The sequence below is a fragment of the Eretmochelys imbricata genome, chromosome 19 (assembly GCF_965152235.1).
Source record: "Eretmochelys imbricata isolate rEreImb1 chromosome 19, rEreImb1.hap1, whole genome shotgun sequence".
Lineage (NCBI taxonomy): Eukaryota > Metazoa > Chordata > Testudines > Cheloniidae > Eretmochelys > Eretmochelys imbricata.
In genome coordinates this window covers 16,802,029-16,826,441 of record NC_135590.1, presented here as the reverse complement: position 1 = coordinate 16,826,441, position 24,413 = coordinate 16,802,029, and the positions used below count along the sequence as shown (strand labels likewise).

General features: G+C 44.4%; 1 protein-coding gene across 1 annotated transcript in view; it reads right to left on the bottom strand.

Annotated features, from left to right (window-relative positions):
* HIVEP3 (HIVEP zinc finger 3) overlaps positions 1–24,413 on the bottom strand; it is a 405,815-nt gene that overhangs the window by 22,216 nt on the left and 359,186 nt on the right. The window contains exons 8-9 of the mRNA XM_077837918.1: positions 14,693–14,868; positions 4,561–4,659 (exon numbers count right to left, since the gene is read on the bottom strand). Of these exons, the coding sequence (XP_077694044.1) occupies positions 4,561–4,659; positions 14,693–14,868 (275 nt within the window). The remainder of the gene's footprint in view (positions 1–4,560; positions 4,660–14,692; positions 14,869–24,413) is intronic.

Genomic DNA, 24,413 nt, shown 5'->3' with positions numbered 1-24,413 from the left:
GGACAATCAGACTGGCTCAGGCTGGGAGGGGCAGTAGAAGGAAAAAGAAAAATGCTAAACGCAGTTGCAAGAGCTGCTCTGGTGACGAAGGGTATGGGGGGCAGCAGGAAGAGGTCAGTGGTGTCCCATCAGCTCTGCAAAGCTTTGTGAATGGAGAACGTCATGTTGACCTAGCACACTGTACTGAAGCTCTGTGCGCCATCGGGGCAAACCCCACGGTGAAGGCGACAGGTGTATCATTTCTCCCCCTCAGTACACCTCTACCCCGATATAACGTGGTCCTCGGGAGCCAAAAAATCTTACTGCGTTATCGGTGAAACCGCGTTATATTGAACTTGCTTTGGCCTCGAGCATTTCCATTATTAATGTCACTTCCCACCCCCTGTCTGACCCCCTCAGAACCCCTGATCCATCCAACCCCCCCGCTCCTTGTCCCTTGACCGCCCCCTCCAGAGACCTCCCCCCGTCTCTAATCACCCCCAGGACTCCACCCCCTATCCAACCCCCCGGCTCCCTGTCCCCTGACTGCCCCGACCCCTATCCACACCCCTGCCCCCTGACAGGCCTCCCGAGACTCCCACGCCCTATCCAACGCCCCCGTTCCCTGTCCCCGGACTGCCCCACTCCCAGAACCTCTGAACCATCCAACCCCCCCGCTCCCTGTTACCTGACCGCCCCCCGAGACCCTCTGCCCCTTATCCAATCCCTCGGCCCCGGACCGTCACCCTTAACTCGCTGCTCAGAGCAGCATGTCAGAGCCAGACACGCTGATGCGCTGATCCGTCGGAGCGTGCAGCCCCGCCCCCCAGAGCGCTGCTTTAAAGCGTTCTAGACGAATTCGTGTTATATCAGGTCACGTTATATCAGGGTAGAGGTATATTTAAAATATATTTACTGTCTATACAAATGACCCACTGACAACAATCCCCAAATCCCACCAGCACTCTGAGACATCTGCCATCCCTGAAGGCTTCTTCCCACTTATCCCTGCATGGAGCCTCCAGCCCACGATACCGAGAGCCTCACTAAAGGAAACAGAAAAACAATCATAAAAACATCTAACGGCTCCCAAAGAGCTCGTCATCTAACCCTCAGCAACTGTCAGAGCTCAGCCTCTAACCATTTGGGTAAAATATCCTTCTTTAGTTCACACAGCTAAGTATACATTAGGCTTTCCCTAGTTCTTTTTGCTCCTCTCTTGGTGATCTCTCACCTTGCCCTCGACATTTCAGAGCTGTCATAGTAAATGGAGTAAAAGGGTTAAGGGGGAAATGGAGTGTAAAGCCATGGGAGCACCATTTACAGTGGGCAGGAGGATACACCTACCCCTGAGGGGTTGGAGGCCCGGGGCGAGGGGAGTTGGGTCCTGCCTCTGGGGGGCCTGGATGGATGGGTCCTACCCTAGGCAGGTGCTCGGGAGGGGTTGGGTGCTGTCCCCAGAGGGTGTGATGGAGAATGAGCCTACACTCACCTGCAGCTGTGGCTTCTGTCCCTCAGTCTGGACCCAGCTCCCTCTCCAGGCCACTCAGGTTTGGCACGTACACCCCTCTGTCATGATGGAGGGGTGTCTGGGCCAAATTTTAATGAGCGGCGTTGTGACCCCACATGCCAGGTCACAGAACCCAAGCGGGAAGCTGGGCCCAGCTCGCAGGAACAGGAGCTGCTGCTGCGAGGTGAGTTTATTAAAATCAGGGACACAAAGAGAAGTCCTGGGCAAACCTCACAATATCCGTGACATTTTCACCACCACGAAAAATCTGCAGCCCTACTCATGCTTCAAACAGAAGGCCGTCGTTCTCAGGGCTGCAGCCCGCTGCTCTGATGCTCCTCAGACACACAGGGAAGAGACCTGCTTATTGGGCCGATGTCAATGAAACTCAGCTACAGACACCATGGAGCAAGGGAGACACTGCTGTACTAAAGAAACTTAGGTGGTTCACAGGAACACAAGAGGCTCTTGAATTCAAAGGCCCTTTAAATGGGGGTGGGATGGGGGGGGTTGCGCGTAGGGGAAAGAACTAAGCACAGGATTGAGGGTAAATAGATTTTTAAGTATACAGAGTAACCCAGCTAATATCTGACAACACCATGAAGTTTTAAGTACTTTCTGATTGTCTGCTTCACTGCTGAGAGACGCCCTAGGTACTGTCATTACTGGCCCAGATTGTGCCCCATGGATACACACATGGAAAGGACCCTCTCTCTGCATGCAAATCTCTACCTCCCCTGCGATAAGGGGAATTGCCCATCTCCGGGGCACTCACCCCCTCCCACCCTGACCTTGCAGAGGATGTGTGGGGAGATTGGGTCGGCCACACAGGAGAACAGGGTCAGCTGGGGGTGGGATCAGGAGATGCTCATCATGCTCCTTCCAGCACCCTGGGGATCCACCTGGAAACAAAGCTCCAGGCTGTATTTTTTCCTTGGAGGCTCATGGGGGTAGCCACAAGGAGGCTGTGGGAACCATGCTACATGGGGGCCACCAGGAGTCACAGCCAGAGTGCATCCCAGGGGGGCTTCAGATTTGGAGGTAGGCCACACATGCTTTTCCACTGGAGGAAAACCGATGCCCCTGATGTGGGCAAGGGGATCCTCATGGAGATTTCCTCCCCTGGAGCCCCTTCAATGAGGAAGGGATAATCTGGATTGTATGATCAGATATTTACAAAGTGCATCTCACAAAGACTCTCGCATCAGGCTTCACATGCTATATTCACAGGGGTCACTTCACCCAGCAGCACGATGCAGCTACAGGAGGTCACACTTTGATCTGGGCATCCCTTCTTGCCTTGCACTCCATGACCCATGAGCAGAGCAGCATCTGTTTAGCAGTGCAGAATGCTCTAGCCAGCTGAAGCAGAGAGGGGAATTTAAGGTTCTGATACCCTGGCACCCCCTTATTCACTATTGTCATATAATTAGGATATGTTTTGTACAAAGTATGCCTTGTGAGGAGGTATCATTCTAAAAGCCTTGATCTGCTAGACACTAATATCTTGTTGGATTGTATGTGCTATCGTTGTATGGAAGTTATGAAGTTTCGCTCTGTATGTGTTACTGAAACATGTTGTGAGATTGAAAACACCCACAAGTAGCCTTTCAGGAACAACAGTAAAAAGACCAATCAATGTTAATGGCTTATTGAGGAGATGCACACAAGCACAGGGATTACTCCAGGAACTGTGTACAATAGAAACCTCCCAGAGATAGCACTACACAGTGGGAACTGTTTGGCCCAAGTCACAGCAAAAGAGCTTTCCAGAAAGTGGGAAGAAGATATAAAAGGGGGAAATGACATCATGTGGGTATCTCACTCTCCCTACAACACCACACCTGGAAACACCTGAGGAACAAAGACTGAACTTAGGGAAGTGATGGTTCCAGGCTAGAGGGATTTTTAGCCTGCGTACGAAAACCTGGGAAACCCAAGCTGCAAAGCAAAGGCAGCTTGTGCCTTAAGAATCTGCTTATCACTTATCTGTTTATCACTCAGGGTGAGAATTTGCCAATTCATATCCTACCTATCTAGTGTATTAAGATCAGCTTGCGTTTTTGTTTATTTACTAGGTAATCTGCTTTGAGCTGTTTGCTATCCCTTATAATCACTTAAAATCTATCCTTTTGTAGTTAATAAATTTATTTTATGTTTTAATCCAAACCAGTGTGCGTTTGACTAAGGTGTCTGGGGGAAATCCCAGCTTGGTTACCACAAGCGTGCATGGTCCTCTTCACATTGAGGGAGAGGTGGAGTGGGTGTTAAACCCATATACTGGCCAGATTTGACCAGAGCCAGGATGGTACTTTTCTGGGGTCCCAAGCAGGGAGGCTGGTGGTTAGAGAGCCTGCATGTAACTGCAGCTGGGTGTGTCCCTGCCTGTGTGAACGTTGGTGAAAGTGCAAACTTGGAGGGCTTTGGAGCTTGTCACAGCAGGATAGTGTGAGAGGGAGCCCAGGCTGGTGGGTCAGAGGACTCAGTGGAACCCCAGTTCCACGTGGCACCCTGGGGGAACCCGTCACAAGTCAGCCAGGCTACTGCTACTTAACACCTCTGCTCTACTGAAAAGCGCTGGAGGGTTTTACATGGCCAGAGAGCAGGACATTTATTTATGTCTCATCCAAGAGATTGACTGTGCAGCAGCCAAGTGCCCCCTTGCATTATATCACTTGTGTAGCCCCACAGTGTGCACAGAGCACCGTCCTGCAGCACCGACTCTACTTACTTCTAACGAACATAGGAAGCACCATACTGAATCAGTGGTTCATCTACACCTGTGCCCTATCTCTGATGGTGGCCAGCACCACATATTTCCAAGGAAGGCGCAAACCCCACCCCCATAGGCAGATATGGGACAATCTATGCCCCCTGCCCCCATGAAGAGTTTCCCCCAAGCATGGCACTGCAGCCGAATCAGGTCTGGTCAGCCAAAGCTCCCTTCCAGCGGTGCCCAGGGTACCTGGAGCACCTGGACGCTCCATTCATGTGAATGGACATTCTGCTACCTAAATACCATGCGTTTTCCAAGCAGCAGTGGGAGAGCCCACAGTTTAGAGAATCTGTACCTTCTTCAGCTTCCAGCTCCACCAGTGAAGACACCAACACGCCCATCTCCTGACATTTTTTGCTGTGGGCCTTTGACTTCATATGTTTAGTCAGATTCCCTGAAAGGAAACAGAACAAACACCTTGATCAATAGTCTGTTTCTTTCCCCTGGCAAGGGGGTAAGTAACAAGTTGACAACTTCACTTAGACCTAGCTGCAGGTTCAGTTTAAGGTGCTCTCTCTGCAGAAGCCTTTATCCCAAGCAGTCAGCCAGCCTGCAGCATAGGGATAGATTTTCTGTTTAATTGCTTCACTGCTGGCTGGGATGAGAGAGAGGAGGTGCCAAACCTGAGACTTCAGAGTAACACGGCCACCATGCAGCCTAGAACAGCTGGAGGGCACATACTTTGCACAGATACTCCCCAGCATGCGCACTGCTGCATTGTTACAGCACCAAAAAGGAGCAGGAAAAATAGGAACAGTTAGGTGATCCCTTCGCATAACAGCCCAGCCCAGCAATCCATCCGAGCTGGTCCCAGCACACAGTAGGCAGCACTGTGTCTCCAGACAGGAGACACACCGTTAACAGTGACCAAGGAGTGGGGTGGAGACAAGAAAACAAGGGTCCAGGGAGAAAACTGAAGGAAAAAAACCAAGAGTAAAAAAACCCAGCTGAACTATGTTGGGCTTTGTCTGCCTGTAACTTAACATTTGGATAGAACGGTAAATAACAGCAGAGCTGCCTGGAAAACAGAATTTCCATTCAACAAAAAAAAAAAAAAAAAAAAGCCTGTCAAGAGGGGTTGGTGGTAGCAAGGAATCCAGGGAGCTGGGCAGCCCATCAGGAATACCGGGAGCTGGCAGGAAACCATGCAGGAGAGCCTGCCTAGCTGCTGCTTTCCACGGAAAATTTCAACAGAATCAACCTGTTCGAGTGGAAAATTTCGCTTCCATCAAGTCAGCATTTTCCAATGGAAAACTTTTTTGTCAGAAGATTTCCCATCAGCTCGAGTAATTAGCCAAGGTAACTGAGCTAACTCACAACCAGTTTGAGAACTGTAAAGCGGAGATATCCTCATGTGCTGAAACTGCCTGAGAAGAATCTGAGCAGTAAAGAAAGGTGGAAACTTCTCAAATGACCCCCAGGTCTCTAGCTGGGAGGGCTGCCGGGATGTTCTGGCATGTGCTGAGTGGCCAAACGAGGAGCACACCTACCCCAAACAGTGACACTTCACAGACTAAAGCTCTAAAGCATTTTGCACTGGTACTTAGCGGTGAGAAATATGATTAAGAAAAAGTATATTGAGGCTGAGTACCAGGAGAAGTGAACAGTGAGCTCTGTTAGGCTGTGGGGTATCCTCTGCAGGGCCATGGTCACACTGTAACATTTATAAGAAGCCTGGAGAAAGTGCTACAAGATATGATGTAGGCACATCTACAAAAGAATGGCAAAGGAATGGAGTAGATGGCCTTATAGGTCTTTTCTGTCACTAATTTCTAGAATTCTGCCAAAACCACAACTGTCTCTCCCAGCAGGCTAATGGAGCAGTTTTTATTCCTACTTATAGAAAAGGGAAACCCAGGAGAAGGGAGCCTAGGGGTGTGTGGAACCTGGATCTGGGAAAGAAGAGAAGAGCAAGAGAAATGATGGGAGGAGTAAAGAAGAAAATTGCCCCGCTATTCTCTTCTTTACCCTTCTCCCTTCACCTCTCTCCTCCGTGGACTGAGCCGATTGATAAGAAGAAGAAATGTACGCTCTTGCTGCAACTCCTTCAAGGGTCGGTGAGTTCCCAGCATGACTCAATCATATCTAGCTGAGCTCTCCAACTTCATCATAACAAGACGACATGGCACAGGCTTTCCTGTTGGCCAGAGCCTGCCATGCCAAGGACCTGGAGTTCAGGATAAGAAGGGACTGTGTAATTGGGCCCATTGTAACTAATTATACCAAAATGTCAATAGTGACAACACTCCTCAGTAAATGAAACCCTGCTGCTACCTTCGGTAAATTATTGCAGCTCACCACAGCTGACACAAATGACCCATCTATGCTCAGTTACCATCACAATAACCCTAATCTGATTCCTTCTGGTGAGAGTTTACACAGGAAATGAATCAGCTTAAATGTACTGTGTGTTCAGAGGTTTGCGAGTTACGCTGCAGCGTGTGGTACCCCAGGAATTCTACGGCAACGCTAACCATGGGCTGGGAGGAAAGCTAGACTAAAGAGGCCTGCCAAGCATGCCACTTCTACCAAGCTCCCCCGCGAGCTCACAATGATTCACTGTGGTGCATACACTGTACTACAGGGACAAGAATCGCAATGACTGTTAGTCAGGAGCCTGAAAGCTGCACTTCATTCGCATCTGATGGATCAGAGGGCAGCCTCTCTAGCTTTAATAGGGAGGTGCAGCCAAGGAAGACAGGGTCCACAGAGAGAAACCACTTCTCAGATGGAAATCTGGTCTGTCGGCTGCACTCTGCCTACCCCTGCTTTGGTCTGATAGCTGGTCATATAGCCAGATCCTCAATAACTTCCCTGTGAGTGGAGGTGCTAATCCCATTTGAAAATCACCCTGGGAAGCGTTGGCCTAGATACATCGCGATTTGTATTTCAGTAAGAGACGTTTCTCTTTGCTATTTTTAGGGGATAACAGCAAATACAATATCTCACAGCACCCAATGCGTCTCTTCTACAGCCCACAGCATTGACCCACCACCTTATTTAACCTGCTTTTAACCCAGTTCCACTCTAGGCAACATACTTCTAGCTGAAGAGAACTCTTCAGAAGTCCTATACCTTGATCAGCTGGAGGCAATTGCCTTGGAGCAATGTAAGAGCCATATCCCCACTCAGCTACGCACACTATGATGCCAAGCCAGAGGTGTGACTAAGGCCTTGTCTACACTACAAACGCTTTGCTGGCATAGCTATGCCAGCAGATGCAACCTATTCTGACAGAGAGAGATCTTCTGCTAGCATAGTAACACCTCCGTGAAAGTTAGATGTGCTGACGGAAGCACTTGTCTGTGAGCATAGCTGTGTCTACACTAGAGATTTGGCTGGCATAGGTATAGCAGCTAGGAGGTGTGTTTTTCTCATACACCCTGACTGACACAGCTATGCTGCCAAAGCTTTATAGTGTGAGCTGGCCTTAGACTGGGAGTTGTACTAAGCACCAGGACGCTGTCTGGCCAGTGCTAAGACTCTTTTTATATTGACAAAAAAAATCAACTTCACGTCAACTAGAAATGAAGCAAAGTAGCGTTTTACGTGCTGTGTTTCCTTCTCCTTTTCTTCTTCCCTTTCTTTTCAGTCTCTTCATCCTCCTTTTGTCAGACAGGACCACACTTTCACATGCTGGTGCTTAAGCTGCGCCTGCAAAAATGCGTGTGCAAATCCCACATTTGTGCATGAAATGGGCAATGTGTGTGCACAGCTACGTGGCATGCACTTGCAACTGGGGTGTATGCGCAGATTGGGCTGGTGCAATTCCAGCATCCATTTCTGAACACGTAGCCCATGGAAGGAAAGTCAAACAGGCCTCATTTAATTGACTTGCTTCTGAACATATTGAGGCCGGATAGGATGCGGAATCCCTTCCCTATTCAAGAGCAGATTTGGGAGGGCAGTTCCTTTGTTCTTCCTGTTGGGCTTATCAGACGTTAGTAGGTACAATGCTGCCCTATCATAACGGTGGTACTTCATTCCTTGAAAAATACCTTATTATAGCTAGAAGTCTGAACTAGTAGCCTGGAGAGAGGATGGGGAACAGAAGAGAAAGATTTCTCCTGTCATCTGACAAAATATGGATGCCTCTCACTGGCCCACTGTTCTTTCTGAGAATTGAGACCCATTGGGCCAGATCCTTAGCTGGTGTAAATTAGCATGGCTCCATGCATGTCAACAGAGCGATGCCGATTTACAACAACGAGAAACAGAACCATTATTTTTAGAGCAATTGGCAGAATTATATGATTTTGTTTTTCGAAGTTCTTCTGGAAATGTGTTGGTGTTTTTAGACTCCCCTTAACTAATGCTAAAAGAATCCAGTTGTAAGGTCCTTACTAGGGCAAATTCCCACTGAAATCAACAGGTGACTGCCTGAGTAATGACTAAGTAAAAGCTGAGAAAGAACTTCAGGGGGAGGAATTCACAGCTATTTGGGGCCCAACCAAGGACTGGCTACTAACTGATTCCACTTACCATAGCTTGGAAAGAACAAAAAAATAAATATGAAGGTGTGGGCGTGAGCTAGAGAGTGATAGAGAAAGACATTTATATTGGACAGTAGAACGAGTACACTGACAATTAGGCAGGTAAGTCGTCCGCAGTGAGGAGTTTTCTCAAGAGTATTCTTAGGTTTGAAATAAATTGGCCAGCTCCAAATAAAATAATGAACCACTGAAAATGTTGAAGCAGCGAAATCTTGCTAAATCTGAGTCTGACACAGAGCAATCCCAACACAGAGATATTCTGCACATGTGCTTTCAGAAATTCTGAATTGTCATTGTATGTTCTCAGCTCTTGTGCCATTATAGGGTCTTATTCAGGACTTAAAGCAGCTTAAGTGCTTGCGTTGCCTTGAGACAGTTAGAACACTTGTGCCTCCTTAAATCCTTAAAGCAGTTTAGAGGGGTTGGAAGCCATTTTTTCTTTAAAATCAAACAGGGAAATTAAATTCAGTAAAGTTCATTAATACCCCCGTCAGGTTGCAGAATTAAAATAAAAAGCAGGTAATGGAAAAGTTAAGAGTCCTAAAGCAACTTTAACTTGGGCACAATGCACCTATGTCACATGTTCTCCTTCTTTTGTTAAACGTACACCATGAAACATGCTGAGTGTGCAAAGCCAAGGTGCAACTGCGACAGGGATCGTAACCACTTTCCCTGGACTTTACATTATTTTCACATTACTGAAAAGAGTGTACAAGGAAGATCACAACAACTCTGCTACAGCCAGCAAGACTCCCTTTTTACAGAGAAAGAATGAGATCCACCTCTATGCAGAGGATCATTACTAAGCCTGTATATTGCCTAAGCCCCATGTAAGCCCTCAGAATAGGACTTTAGTGGCACTTATGTGATGAATTGGCCTTGATTTAGTCTCTGCAGAGAGATGAATTTCACCCACTGGGAATACAATAAAAGGAACATTCTAGTTTATACCACTGTATCTAGCCAAAAATTTCATTTAAAAATAATTGTTATTATTGTATATATTCATAGATTTTCAGGCCAGAAGGGACCGCTGGGTTATCTAGACTGGCCTCATATATAACACAGGCTATAGAATTTCATCCAGTTACTCCTGTACTGAGCCCAATAACTTGTTTTTGACAAAAGCATATGTTCCAGGGAGGCATTCCATCTTGATCTGAAGACTTCAAGAGATGGAGAATCCATCACTTGCCTGGGAAGTTTGTTCCAATAGTTAAATACCTTTATGGTTAAAAATGTGTGCCTTGTCTCTAATTTGAATATGTCTGGGTTTAACTTCCAGACATTATTTCTTGTTCTGCTATTCTCCTTTATACCAGTGTTTTCTCTCCATTTCTCAGTCTACAAAACAGTCTCTCACTGATGACATGCTACTGAAATTCATCCATGGACTGTCGGGATATTTTCTGATTTCCAATGCCACTGACACATCCAATTGCACAAGAGAATATAGAGACATTTCCTGAAGATTACTCTTCATCTTCACACCAACGGAACTTGGTGAATTACTGGGGGGCAAGGGGTAGGTGCTGGAACTAGGGTGCTGGGGGTGCTGCTGCACCTCTGGCTTGAAGTAGTAATAATAACCCAAATACATGGTTTCCGCCTTCAGCACTCCCACCATAAAAATTTTTCCAGCACCACCGGTATTGAAGGACTGTCTGAGAACATTCTCATAAAATGTTACATCCGATGAAGTGAGCTGTAGCTCACGAAAGCTTATGCTCAAATAAATTGGTTAGTCTCTAAGGTGCCACAAGTACTCCTTTTCTTTTTGAAATGGCTTAGTCTCTTTCTCAACTTTTTTCCAAATGTTTAGAAAATGCCTCAGCACATAAAGGTGTTATGACATCTTTTAAATCTATATATCTATTACAATACCAGTTAACTCTTCCTGAGCTTTTAGCTGGCTGGATTTATTCTGTAGTTTCTGAAACAGGCCTAACATAAAATTGAATCTGCTGGCCCAGTAATAATAAACTGTACAACCATAACATTGCATTTAATTTGTTTTTTTGCATTTAATATATTAATATGTTCACTAACTTCAATAACTGTCACACTCTGATTTAAGGAATTGCAGTCTAATTAATTAAAGGAATAATACGTGTCAGGACATAAAGTAGTCTGGTGTCTGGAAATTGTGACTGGACTAGACTATCAAATTAACATTTTCCGCCAACACATCAGTTACCTGAACATATTTTACTTTAATAGACATTTCTTTGTCCCTTGTAACCACCATAAAAGTAGTCAAATGTAGTGGCATGGACCACAGTAAGTTGGTCAATGTAGTTTATTCAGACAGTTTAGGAAGCTCAGCCAATCAGAATGTGAGAGGCTAATGTGATTAGTGAACAAGACCAAAAATGGGTATGGGATAGAATTCTATCTGTACTGGGCAAAAATTAAACACCCAACACTAATCTGTGGCCTAGAAAAGGTCAAAAGTCAAGAGGAAAAGGCTTTACCTCACCCTCCCAAGACAGACAATCATTTGAGAGCAATATCTTCTCATCTCCTGCCTGGCAAGAAGCCTGTTAACCTCCACAAAGGCCCTGACAATGCTTTTATTTGGGGATTGTTAAGAGTGATACTAACTGCCCATAAGACTGTAGGTAAAGGCATCATATTAAAAGGGGCACATTTAAACTTGAGCCAGAAGTTTGGCTTTCTGAAATAAACCTTTACAGTCCATATTTTCAAACAAATGTTTCCATTAATTAAAAAATAAAACCTCCAAGATTATTTTCTTAAACTAATAAACATTTCTCTGAAGGTTGCAACCTTGTGATACTTTATAGGAGCTACCCCGCCACCAGTAGCCCCACCACGTTGCCAGCAGGCCCTCCAGTTGGATGCAGTTTATGGTCACACCCAGAACCAACCTTCAGAGTAAGGCGACTATAGGATGCCTCAGAATCCTAGCCCCCACTGCCTTGTGGGTATGCCTTGGTTGGAGTAAGACCAAGGGACATCACCCTGACAGAAACGCACCCTTGCTGAGGCGTTAGGCAGTCAGCAGCAGCTCTAAGCTGTTGTTCTCTGGCAAAAGCTACAATCCTTGAGGCACTGAACATCTGGACTCGGTCTGGCCTTCGGACTCTGTCTCAATGTTCTAAAGCGGGATGGTAGATCCAGGGCAGCCTCCACTACTGCATATTCTTGCCTACGCGTACGTGGCAAAGGTCTTGGTGTGTTTATCAGGCACCTGATTAGACCTCATACGTGTATACCAGGATCCAGTTTGGATCAACAACTGCCAATAAAACCATTTCCCTGCAGTTTTTGCCACCCAAATATTACAGCATTGTCCACACTGAAAGAAATGCAAAAGGTAAACAAATGTGATAAACAGTGAAAAGCATATTAAGAAGTGTTCCACTCTGAGTAATTACTACTAATTTCTGTAACACAGATAAGGTTGTTTTTTAAAAAAATAGGATTTTTAGCAAGCCATTGATCCTTATAAAAATAAGTAAAGTTGAAATGCCTTCAGCCCACTTGAATGTGTAGAGTATTGGATCGTGCTGAGGAGGCCTACAATAGCTGAACTGAAGACAGCTCCATAGCTATCCCCCTTGTGTTTTACACTGAAAGTCAAAAGTATACCTAGAGAACTGATTTGTAAAAGGGCTTCTACTCAGCCTGCATTTTTGCAGGTGCACCCAGGTAGCTTGCACCCTGCAATTAATTGCAGTTACAAAACCACACCAAAGAACAGAGAGGTTATTTGTGAAATCAGGACCCAAATGCACTCAGTTTAGAAGTATTAAAGATGAGCTTTGTAACCACCAGTCCTGGAAACTCCCTCTAGGATCTGAGAGTCAAGCTGGGTACTTTGTGCCTTGGACTTATCACCAGTCGCAAAGATTCCTCAAATGGAGTTTAGCCAATGATCATGTTGCTGGTCCATATTACAAGCTCTCCTGTAACTTTGTTGAATCCTGCATGTCCACGTCAGTAAAGCAAGCAGCTGTGACTCAGAGATGCACATGGAGCAGTTATACTGAGTAAAAAGATATCCATTTTACATACCCAGCTTTCTCACTGTAACCCCACTTCCAGCAAGAAATCAATTTTCAAGCAATTCTGAGGTTATCAACATGAACTACCTTTCACAACCCTGCAGATCCACACGAGTTCTGACCACTCAAATTTAGGGTCTATGCATTCATGTAACTGGAGGGAGATATGACAGTTTTGCCCTTAAACCCTAGCATTTGTTTTCCCTCCATGCTGACTTCCTCCCTCTCAGTGGTTTCTTGCTGAAGCGGAAGAGGATTTTTGAAGGGGGAAAGTCGTTTTAGGTGACAGCCCCTTTCAAAAAGGCCACTATCATAATGTATCCTGAAGGCATAGTTGTGGGACAAGAAAGCAGCTGGAGAGATGGTAAGAACGATGGTTTGATTCCAGCATACCAAAGAAAAGCCTGACAGAAATTAAGTAGGAGGCAAGAAAGGGAAGCAGCTAAAGAGATTTCTCCCATCTCCAAGGAAAACCTCAGAGGAGAGGAACAAAGCAAGAGGAAAACAGAAAGAAGACAATGAATAAGTAGAAAAAGAAAGGAGAAATGAGTCTGAAGAAAACCTGGGAGCTCCAGGGGCACGGGGAAAGCAGGAACTCAGATCTGCTGTGTGCATTGAAAGGAGAATTTAGCTTCAAATTCATTATTTTCCCATTGCTGCCACATTTCCAGTGATTACCAACCCACTGTCTTCAGCTGACTCTACATGCAAAGCCACCAGCACTGGGTATTGTCCACTCAGCCTATTGCAATATTCGAGGACTTGATGGATCAAATGCCCCCTGGAGCAGCGAGCCCATTTGCGTTATCAGTTAACTGTGCTTGATTGTGTCCCAAACATTGCCTGGTCGATGAAGTGTGGTCCAGTTTTCTGCCTTATTTACCATGTGATTATATAGTTATTTACAATGGCTCTCAAAGGTCACTGTTTGTTCTCTTGTGCCACAATTAAAGAAACAAAACCCATGCAAAAGTTACCATCTCTTTCAGAAGAAGTGGCTATGGGTAAAATGTTCAAAAGCACTTAAATGATCAAGGTGCCTAAGTCCCATTGGCATCACGTGGCAGTTAGGCACCTAAGTCACTTAGGCCCATTGAGAATTTTACTCTGTGTGCTTGCATTACTTCCAGTCACACAGTGAAGATTTTGAGCTGGGGATTTTTACACATCTGGCGGAACATTCCTGTGCTGTCACTTTCTCAGAGCACACATGATGGATGACTCCACATTATAACTGATCATGTAAATTAAGACATCGATGGGTGTGTTTGCTGGGGAAGGGGAGCGATGGGTGTGTTAGGGGTGGGAAATGTTGCAAATTCCCATGTGCATCAATAGCAAGCTTCCTGCTAGAAAGCACAATCTTCTCGGAAGAACTAATTTGAGATGATGCATATTCTGCTGCAGCCACATGCAAGGGGGAAAGATGATAATACACAGCACAAATACTGTCTTTGAGAGCACTAGCATGACGAGCCACCCAAAGATGATCAACCAAGTGATGAGACTGTGTTTGAATCCCAAATTGAAGGTGTTTTCCTACACAGCCAGATGCTGTTCAATTAAATCATTTGCAATGGTCTTCAGTCACTACTGGAACTATGCTTCAGGACCTTTTTCTTTAAAAACACAGATTGGATCACAGCACAGCTGCTATGCTGCAGGTGAACTCTTAAGTGAGGTTATTGCTTTCTGCAGTGACTCAGCAGAATGCATTCGAGCATAACACAGCATTCATGCAATTTCAGCCAATTACAGATTTCTCTTGCCACCGCCCAACCAAATCCTAGGGTTTTCCAGAATCAAGGAAGGCCCTTCCTTCCCTGTTACTAGTGCCCCCATGTAGGTTTGATCAGTAAGTCAATACACTAAGAAGAGGAGCTAGGAGCTGACTGTCTCTTACCTTTGGTTTTAAATGCAAAGTTACAGTACTTGCAGACGTATGGCCTGACGTCTGTGTGCGTGCGAATGTGTTTCTTCAGCATGCTGGGTTTCTTGCAGCGAATTCCACATTCCTCACATACATACTTCCCTCTTCCGCGGCCTCGCACATACACATACTCTTCGTTTGATTTGTACCTATGAGCAACAGGTGTCATGATAAAAAAAAAAAAGATTCCCACCTCAAAAGAAGTAATAACTTTCCTAAATTAATTCAGCACATTATTGACACCAGAGGTGAAAGGCTGAACTAGCAATTTACCCAGAGTCACCAGCTATGAATAATTAGGCTAAACACAAAATATGTTTCAGCTCTTAAGCCCATTTGAGTCAAACATCTCTCCCTCTGGAATAAGGTTTTATAATCTACAGCTGCCCTTCCCTCATGTCCATTGAGGCAATTAGCAAAATATTTGATAGAGCTACAGGGTGACCTGAATTTCCTATTGCCCTCCCCACTCACAAACCCAGGAAAACTGGGGGAGTTGACCATAATCCAATTATTTGCCTCACAATCTGTCTCATCTTCCCGAAAACTGTGAGATGTATTGCTGTCAGCCACTTCTTCAGACATATCCAAAAATATGCATGACTTGCTACAATACCACCTAAAATAGCTTCTCTTCAATGATCAGCTATATCCCAGATAAACCACAGTCAAATTTTCAAAGGGATAACCTTAAAATCCAACTTGAAAGTTACTGAGATGCCATTCTGAAACCTGTGGCCCATGCCCAGAATTCTAGCTGGGATTTGGGGACAAAACTTATCCAAAATATATCAGAGACAAGAAAAATCGAATTCTGTAACACACTGTGCTAGCACAGAAAATCAGGGTTCAAGGCCCTAGGTTCTTTTCCCCACTGGCTCAGAGTGAGGAACAATGTTGCCTGAAAGTATTAGATTGCACATCCTTCTTTCTTATTACAAGTCATGTACCTTCAGTCCACACATTAGCACAATGGGACAGTTATTGTGAGGTGGGTCTGAGTAATATTTGTGAGAGTCACAGAAGTCACCTGCCTCTTGCAGTTCAGCAAATTGAAGAATAGAGAAACATCAAATTGATCTCATCAGATAAATACAGTAATAATAGACCAAGATTTTAAAAGCGATGAGTGATTTTGGGTGCCTCAATTTTTGAGTGTCCCATTGAGGCACCTTGAAGAGGTCTGATTTTCAGAAAATGCAGAGCATTCACTCTCTGAAAATCAAGGCTCCTTAAAGAGTCTAAGTGGGGAACCCACAGATTGAATCACCCCAAACCACTAATCACTTTTTAATATCTTGGTCAACAAAGACTAACGTCAAAACTACAAAGGGAAAAATGTCATCAGCATTGAAGAGGAATGGAGCAGGAATGGCAGCATGGAACTACTTTGTCATGAGTAGCTTGGGTGCTTACATAAATGAAGGTGTGATTAACCTTACAAAATATTTGTACTATAGAAACCCAGAGGAATTCAAAGCTGAGTACTGAAGTAGTCTGACAATGTTGGTTCAGGGGCTAAGGTGCTATCTTTGAACTCACAAGACCTAGGTTTAATTCCTTGTACTGCTATAGACTTCCTGTGAGATCTTGGACAAATCATGGACAAATTTCCTGGCTCAGTTTTTCACCTGTAAAATAGGGATAACAATACTTCCCTACCTCATAGGAGTGTTCTGAGCATAAATATGTTTAAAAGATAGTGAGATGCTCAGATACACCAATAAGAGGCCATAGAAGTAATTTGGGGCTTGTCTACATGGGGAGGTTCAGGAAAATTAATCCAAGTTAACTAAAGGTGTCACCATGGAAGCGGATCAGCTAAACTGCATTAAATCCCTGTGTGAATGCTGTTATTCGGAATTAAAGTGGCCTTAATTTGGTTTAGTTTAATTCACTTTGAAATTAACCAAATTAAGGCCACTTTAATTCTGAACGAGTGTGTTCACACAATGCAGTTTAAGTAATCTACTTCAAATTCACACCTTTATTTAATTTGAATTAACTTTCCTGGATGTCCCCATGTAGACAAGCACTTAGGGACAGGTTTACACTAAAAAGTTAGATTGACCCAGCTACGTTGCTCAGGGAATGTGAAAAATCACATCTCTGAGACACATAGTAAAGCCAATATAACCCTCCATGTACACAGCGCTACGGTGACAGAAGAATTCTTCTCTTGATCCAGCAACCGCCTGTTGTAGAAGTAGATTAACTACAGTGAAGGGAGAACCCCCTCCTGTCGCCGTTGTGAATATCTACACCTAAGCGCTACAACGGTGTAACTGCAGCTCTGCAGCTGTGTTGCTGTAGCAATTTCAGTGTAGACATAGCCTTAGGTAGATCCAGGGAACAAAAACAGAGGAAGTAAGAGAAAAAACGGGTGTCCACAGAAAATCCAGTCTAGCTTCCACAGAATACCAGTACATCCCGGGGCTGTCATCTAGAAGTTGCCAGTGAGAAAATGGTAAGCAGTGCAGTTCTTCAACATAAAGCAGAATTTCTTTTCAGATCATGACAGAATAATTCTGTCAGTGCCCCACCCTTTCCCCTTAGAAGGAGCTGTGCAGTACTCTGACACAGTGTCAAACACGGGTGGTCTCATGGTAATCGATGATCTCCTAATATTTTTTTACAGGAGGTGGGGCAGATTAGGGACACTTGGAAATGTCACGGTTGCTTGTTCAAAACAGGGCTGAGGAGGGGTTGCCATCTGACATGCTTTTAAATAGCAGCATCTTATGAACATTTACGGATATTCTCACCACTCCCCTGTGACACAGGCACACAGTGTGCCACCATGTCTTTACCCATTCTTTGGTAAGCAATGAATGATACCATGACATTCGCGGTGTATCTGAGATACCGTTAGTGTAAGGACTACTGGGGTAACGTCATCTACTTACAAAGGCAATGCTGAAGATATTAGGCCAACCAGTACACTTCAGCTATTTTGCAGAGGGGTACTGAGCATTGGCCTAGGTGAAGCCAGTATCTAGAGAGTATCTACTAATTTTGGGTGCCCAGCATACCTAAGTGTCTCCAGTTAGATACCTAAAACTAACAACATGCTGAGATAGTGAGGGTCCGTCGCGCTGAATGTCAATGGCCAAATTGTACAACTTTATTCCACCTTAGAGACTAACCAATTTATTTGAGCATAAGCTTTCGTGAGCTACAGCTCACTTCATCGGATGCATACTGTTTTTCCACAGTATGCATCCGATGAAGTGAGCTGTAGCTCACGAAAGCTTATGCTCAAATAAATTGGTTAGTCTCTAAGGTGCCACAAGTACTCCTTTTCTTTTTGCGAATACAGACTAACACGGCTGTTACTCTGAAACTTTATTCCAGACATCTAAAAGCTGCACAGGTTTATTACTGACCTGGTGCAGTCAAATTAATCCCAGATGATCCTGTGAATACTGCCTGTCTGTGGCTGGGCAATGTCTCCTCCTGACCTCAAGTCTGATCTTCAGAGCTTCAGGTGAGGGGACTTTATCTGTGAGGGGGACTACATGACCAAAAAGTGCCAGCCAGAGGTGACTGATGATGACTTCAATCCTCTCGAGACCAGTTCTCAATAACACATCCCTATTGCTGATAAAATCAAACCATTTTATGCCCAGTAGTTGCTGCTGACAATGTGTATGAAATGCCTCGAGCCTCCTGTTTAAGCAATGTCCATGTTTCAGATCCGTATAAGAGGATCGAAAGTACACAGGTTTGATAAATCTGTACTTTGACATATCCCCAAACTAAGGCATACAAAAGCAATAGACAAAGCTGTCCAATGGCTCTTGTTCACTCAGTGATTCAGTGGAAGAGCTCGGAGTCCGGATTCCCCGTCCACCGCTTTAACCATTTTCCATGCTCTCTCCTGCTATTCAATTCTTTCTGTCATTATTCTGTAGTAACACATCATATTGCCATTTAAAAACAAAATTGCTCCTTTATCAGCCATGTACTTGTGCTATCCTTAATTGCGCTCTCACATAGAGCTGTTTGAGTAACTCCTTTGTGTCCAGCAGCCCCTTAGTTAGCCTCGTGAATGCTACCAGTGGCTAACTTCTCCTGGACAAAGTGACACACAATTTGATCTGAAATTAGACACTGCAGCTTATCTGACACTCACTGAGGCTGAGTCCGCCTAGAAAGAGGGGCTTCCTGTCCCACTTATTTAGTGTGTCTTGACAGGAGCCAGAAAAAGAGAACCTTAAACAAGCTAAACAAAACCAGAACCAACCAATCCAAATAAAGTGTGCCATAAAACCGGAGATGGCTGCTGAAAATGTCCTCTAACTGCTACTGAGAGAGTGACACATTCGTGGAGGTAATTACAACACTAGGAGGTCACTGCTGCCTTTGTTTGTGGGTCTATGTTCACATAATTTGCATCAGACAGACAAATCAATTACAGACCACTTCACTTAAGGCTTTACCCTCGACAAGGGACCTTCCTGTTCCGTAGCATTTACTGTAACCAGACTCCTCCACTACTCACAGTTTAAGTTTGTGTCAGCAAGTTTGTGCTTCTTTTCCAAAGCACTTTCATAATCCTACAGTAAGCAATTTAAATCTCCGATGGTGCCATGGTTTCCACACAATGTTGAAAGGATTTGAAACCTGTGAGGCTAAATGATCATTGTGAGGTCAGTCTAATTTTGGAAAGAGCCCCTTTAAAGCAACAAAATGAAAGATGAAGGATGAGCTTTTTATTGCATTTTAGAAAGTAACCCTTGCTTAAGAAACAGGCACATGTTAGACTTCACATGGCTACTACAGGTATGATTCCAAAGACAGGAATTGCCATAGCTGGGATACCTAGGCCAGTATCCTTTCGGCAGTAGTGGCAAGTGCCAGACTCATAAATTTTAACACCAGAAGGACCAGTATGTCCATCTCCTCTGACCTCCAGCATAACACAGGCCAGAGATGTTTCAAGGAAGGCTGCTAGAAACCCTGCAATGGGCAATTATGGGATAATCTGGTCACAGAAAAAGTTTCCTCCTAACCCCTTGGAGATTGGCTGCTACCTTAAAGCATGAGGATTTATATCCCTTTTGCAATTCTTGTTTAATTTGTAATATTTACTATTATAGCTCTGGATGTTCTTGTTAGCCATATAAATGTGTAATTCCTTTTTGAACACTGGTAAGCTTTTTGGTCTTCATGATGTTTTGTGGCAAAGAGTTCCACAGGTTAATTGTGCACTGGGTGAAATAGTATTTCCTTTATCAGTTTTGAATTTGTTACCTTTCATTTTGTTTGCTTTTTTGAATGTTACTGTAGACTGAGCAGAGATCTTCACTGAGTTGCCCACAATGAGGCTCAGGTAACCCAGTAAAGTGAATGAGTAGTTCAAATTATTGCCTCCAATAGGCACTACTTTGCATTTAGCAGTCCTGCATATTCCACCTGGCATCATGTTGCCCATTAACCAGACTTTTGCTCCTCTGAAGTTGCTCAGAGTTTTCTCTGGTCTTGACTAACCTATTTACTGTTGTGCCATCTGCAAATTTTGCCTCCTCACCAATCAGCCCCATTTCCAGATCTTTAATAAAGGCATTGCTAAGTATTATTATAATACAAAACATTAAGAAATATATTTCATGGCATTTGCAGACAGCTATCACCTAGGAGCTCAAATTAGTTCATAACCAAGTAAGCCTCACTATCTCCTTTTATAATCCCAGTTTTACAAGGTGGGAAATTGGGCACAGCAAGTCAGTGGCTGAGCTGGGTGTGGGAACTGGGACTCCTGACTCACAGTTCCCTCCTATAATATTGAAATATGTGTCTTGTAGACAGTACTCCCTGATCTCCACTCAAACCTCAAGGGGCAAATGTCTCAGATGAAAAGGACTGATGTCAGACAGCTGGACCTAGCCCAAAAAGAAAGTCTATGATAAATGTATTATTACAAATTTTCATTTGATCCTGAATCAAGCACTAGCCATTGAAAAAGCCTGCAACACCAAAACAATCCCAACATCCCATCTGGGCCACTTACCATCAAACCTCAGGTTCATCTGTAAAGTGGGAACAATATTTCCTTTCACCCACCCTTTTCCTGTCTTGTCTATTTAGAATGTAAGCTCTTTGGGGCAGGGACTGTCTTATATTATGTGTTAATACAGCACCAAGAACAACTGGAGCCTGACTGCAGTTAGGCCCTCTAACCACCACTGCATAAATGATCACAGGTGTACCAAGGCTGAGTAGCTGGTTTTAGCTAAGGGGGTTCCCACAGGGATTGAGGGAAATTAAATTTTCCCACAGGTTTTGTCACAGACACTAGTGCAGCTTCAACGTTCAGGAGCTTATGCAAAAATTATATGCATACACACACACACACACATTATGGGGGTGGGGATGGAGGAGCCTGGTATATCCACTGAATTCCATGCTCCTACCCCTAGCCACAGCACACTGCACTGATATCACTGTATCTGGGGCGCTCTGTAGAAGCAAAGGACAGGGAAGGATTTGCCCTTTTCTTTGAATTTGATGTCAGACGGGGTTACAACGTTAAAAATACAGCTTGCTCTCTGGAGCACTACAATGATCAGGTTCCTTATATGTTTCAGTCCTATCTGCCCACAAGGACAGAATGGAGAGATGGCAAGACAGGCACACATGTATCTGCAGACCACATAAAATCTGGTAGGTCTAATTTTAGACCTTGCTGCCTTGCTGGTGCCTCTTCTGCACAAATGACAATGTAATCACTTGGAAAAACAACACGCTTACGTCAGTTCTGCAGTGGCCATTCTATGAGCTTTTTATGTACTGAGAATATATAGACCTGCATTCACAAAGTCTACGTAACTTCATCTTCCTTTGGTAACACGTAACAGGTGCTGGTCTCTGGCATTATTCAGTGCTTCATTCATTCCAGATACAGGGTTTGGTTTATCTATTTAAAGGAGGCAGCATGGACTGGGAGACAGAATACTCTACTGGGAGTCAGGAGGTCTGGGTTAAAATGAGACCCATTCCGTTGCAAATACGGGTTCTGAAGGGAAGTGGTGGAAGCACCACAACTCGGGATATTTAAAATAGACAAGTCAAGATACTAGTGAATATCATTTAAGCATTGAGTGAGTAGATGGACTGGATGATATAAGAGGTCTCTGCCATCTCTAACTTCTACGATTCCATGAAATGAAACATAGCAGCGAACTGCAGTAGATTAACCTGGTCTGACCGTATCTTCAGATGAACCTGCTTTCTACTTCAGCAGTCATGGGTCAGGTTTTACACTATTAACTGGCACTAACAGGGCATTTAGAGGTATGGTTAGTACTGGCTAGACTAAATATACCATCACAAATGAGGCTCAGCTCCCTGGAGGGGGACGACTCTAACCTTTTTCAGGGCAGGCACTAACCAGCTCAAGAGAAATAAAAAAAGAGAAGGGTTTATTGTGTTCCCTTGGTAGATAGTTCTGTAGTTGCTGAGCCCCAAGTGAAAACAATCTATTGGACACTGAATATTTCACGGATGATCCTGCTTTAGCTGAGTCCTATTAGAAAACAGCTATGAGATCATTAAACACAGTTGCTGCCTTTGACCAGAGTGGCCCATATGGGTGCATCTCACCTCCGAAAACCACGATTGCCAGGAAGATAAATACATTTTAGACCATGTAGCCTCATGTGGGGAGGCTTAAAGAATGGTCTGTATCTTAGGAGAAGTCATCCCAGAACCCCTGTGCTGGCAGAGAAAAGAATCTTTATGAGCTAAGACTGGGAAAGTGGAGTTTATTGAAAGCTAATTTATTTGATTTCCACTTGGGCCTCTTGATCAAGCTCCCCTGACCGTCCCTCCCCACCCTGACTGCTTGTTCAGGCCTTACTGCTGTTTAAGACTCCTGGTAAAAAATGAAGACACAGAGGGAGAAGGAAAAAAAGCTATTCTCCAAGTTTTGCAGCAGAATTCTAACTGCGATGACATCACCACCCAGTGCTACGTGTGACGGTCTGACACTGTCATATAAAAGACGAGGTCCTGCTGACCTCACACGTGAGTCATGCCATAGAAGTAGTAGGATTACTTCATCAAGTGAGGCATGCAGGACTGGGCCCTGTCTTCATTCATTACTGAACATGCCTACAGGACATTAAAGATGTCAAGTGCTATTTACATATGGCAATGATGGTTATTGCTATATCTGACACTGCACCATCCATGAAGATGTCAGGCCAAGCCCAGGAGAGAAAAGCTTTCCACATGCATACAACTGCTTTTGAGGCCCTTAACCTGTAAAACATTTCTCATGCAAACAACTAAGACTGGAGGGAAAGACAGAGTATAATCACTAGTTCTATTAGTATTAATTTCACATTATTTAGGAGCTTCTCAGCTAATGGCCCTTAGCTAACAGAATTGTTTTTCTGTGCATTGCTATCTTTTGATGCATTTACATGCCACATTAATTTGCTATTCATGACAGGGGAAAGCATGTAAATTATTTTTAAATGATGATCCTGTCCTCATATTAGGCTGCCACTCAGCAAGAAATATTACACTGGAACTGTCTGAAAGCATTAAAAAGTAATAGCAAGATAGTACTAACAAATGGAAATACCAATTACACTACAGCAGTAGAGTTACCTGGCTAAAGAAACGCTTTATTAGTTTTTAAAATCAGTTAATAGTGATTAATTAATGTATGCTCAGAGATTTGAAGATGTTAAGTGCTATATACGTGCCAGACATTATTATTTCTACACTCAGTGATATTCATTGTAGATCGCATTTTCAGCCTGAAGGCTCCCAAAGCACTTTATAGAGGAATTCCTTTTGCCACAATGGAAATGCAGCCACCTCCGAGGCTGAAGGTAATCGTTGTTTAATAGGGAAGAACAACTCTATGCAACAATTTAGGAGGAGAAGTGTACTGAAAGCAGGGAAATATTAGGATTTCTATTGAATCCTTGACTTCTGGGCCTCCTCTATGCTTCCATGTAATGGGATTCTCATTAATTATATGTTAGCCAGCAGCATCGTTAGCCAGTCACACTGCTACTGACATAGTGAAAACACATGAAGCCATTTCTGCCAGTTTAGAAACTGGAATTAGTTGACAGTTATGGTTGCTGATGGACTAATAGCTCCCATTAAACGGAACTCTCTTTAGATTTCTCAGCTCTGTTGTCTACCGCAGCGGTTCTTAAACTGGGGTCTATGGACCCCCGGGGGTCTACGAGGCTAATTCAGGGAGTCCATGAGTCATATCCGGGGCCACTGGTCCCACTGATCAACTTCTCCTCCCTCCCAGTGCCTCCTGCACGTTGCAAAACAGCTGTTCAGAGGCGTGCAGGAGGCGCTGGGAGGGAGGGGGATGGGGCGCGCTTGGGAGAGGGGCGGGGGTGGGAAGAGGTGGGGCTGGGGTGGGGCCTTGGCGGAAGGGGTGGAGTGGGGACTGGGCCTAGGGCTGAGTGGTGGTTGAGCACGCCCAGGGAAAATTACAAGCTGGCTTCGGGGTCTGCAAAAATTTTAAAATCAAAATGGCGGTCTTCGGGCGGCTAAAGTTTGAGAACAGCTGGGCTACCATATTGCAACCTGTAAACCACAAGTTCGAAAATCTCTAAAGACAACTTTAAAAAGAAATGTAAGCAGCTCATTTTTTCTCATGATGGGCTTGAGCACAGTAGAAAGGGTAGGAATTTGAGGGCACTGCAAAGAA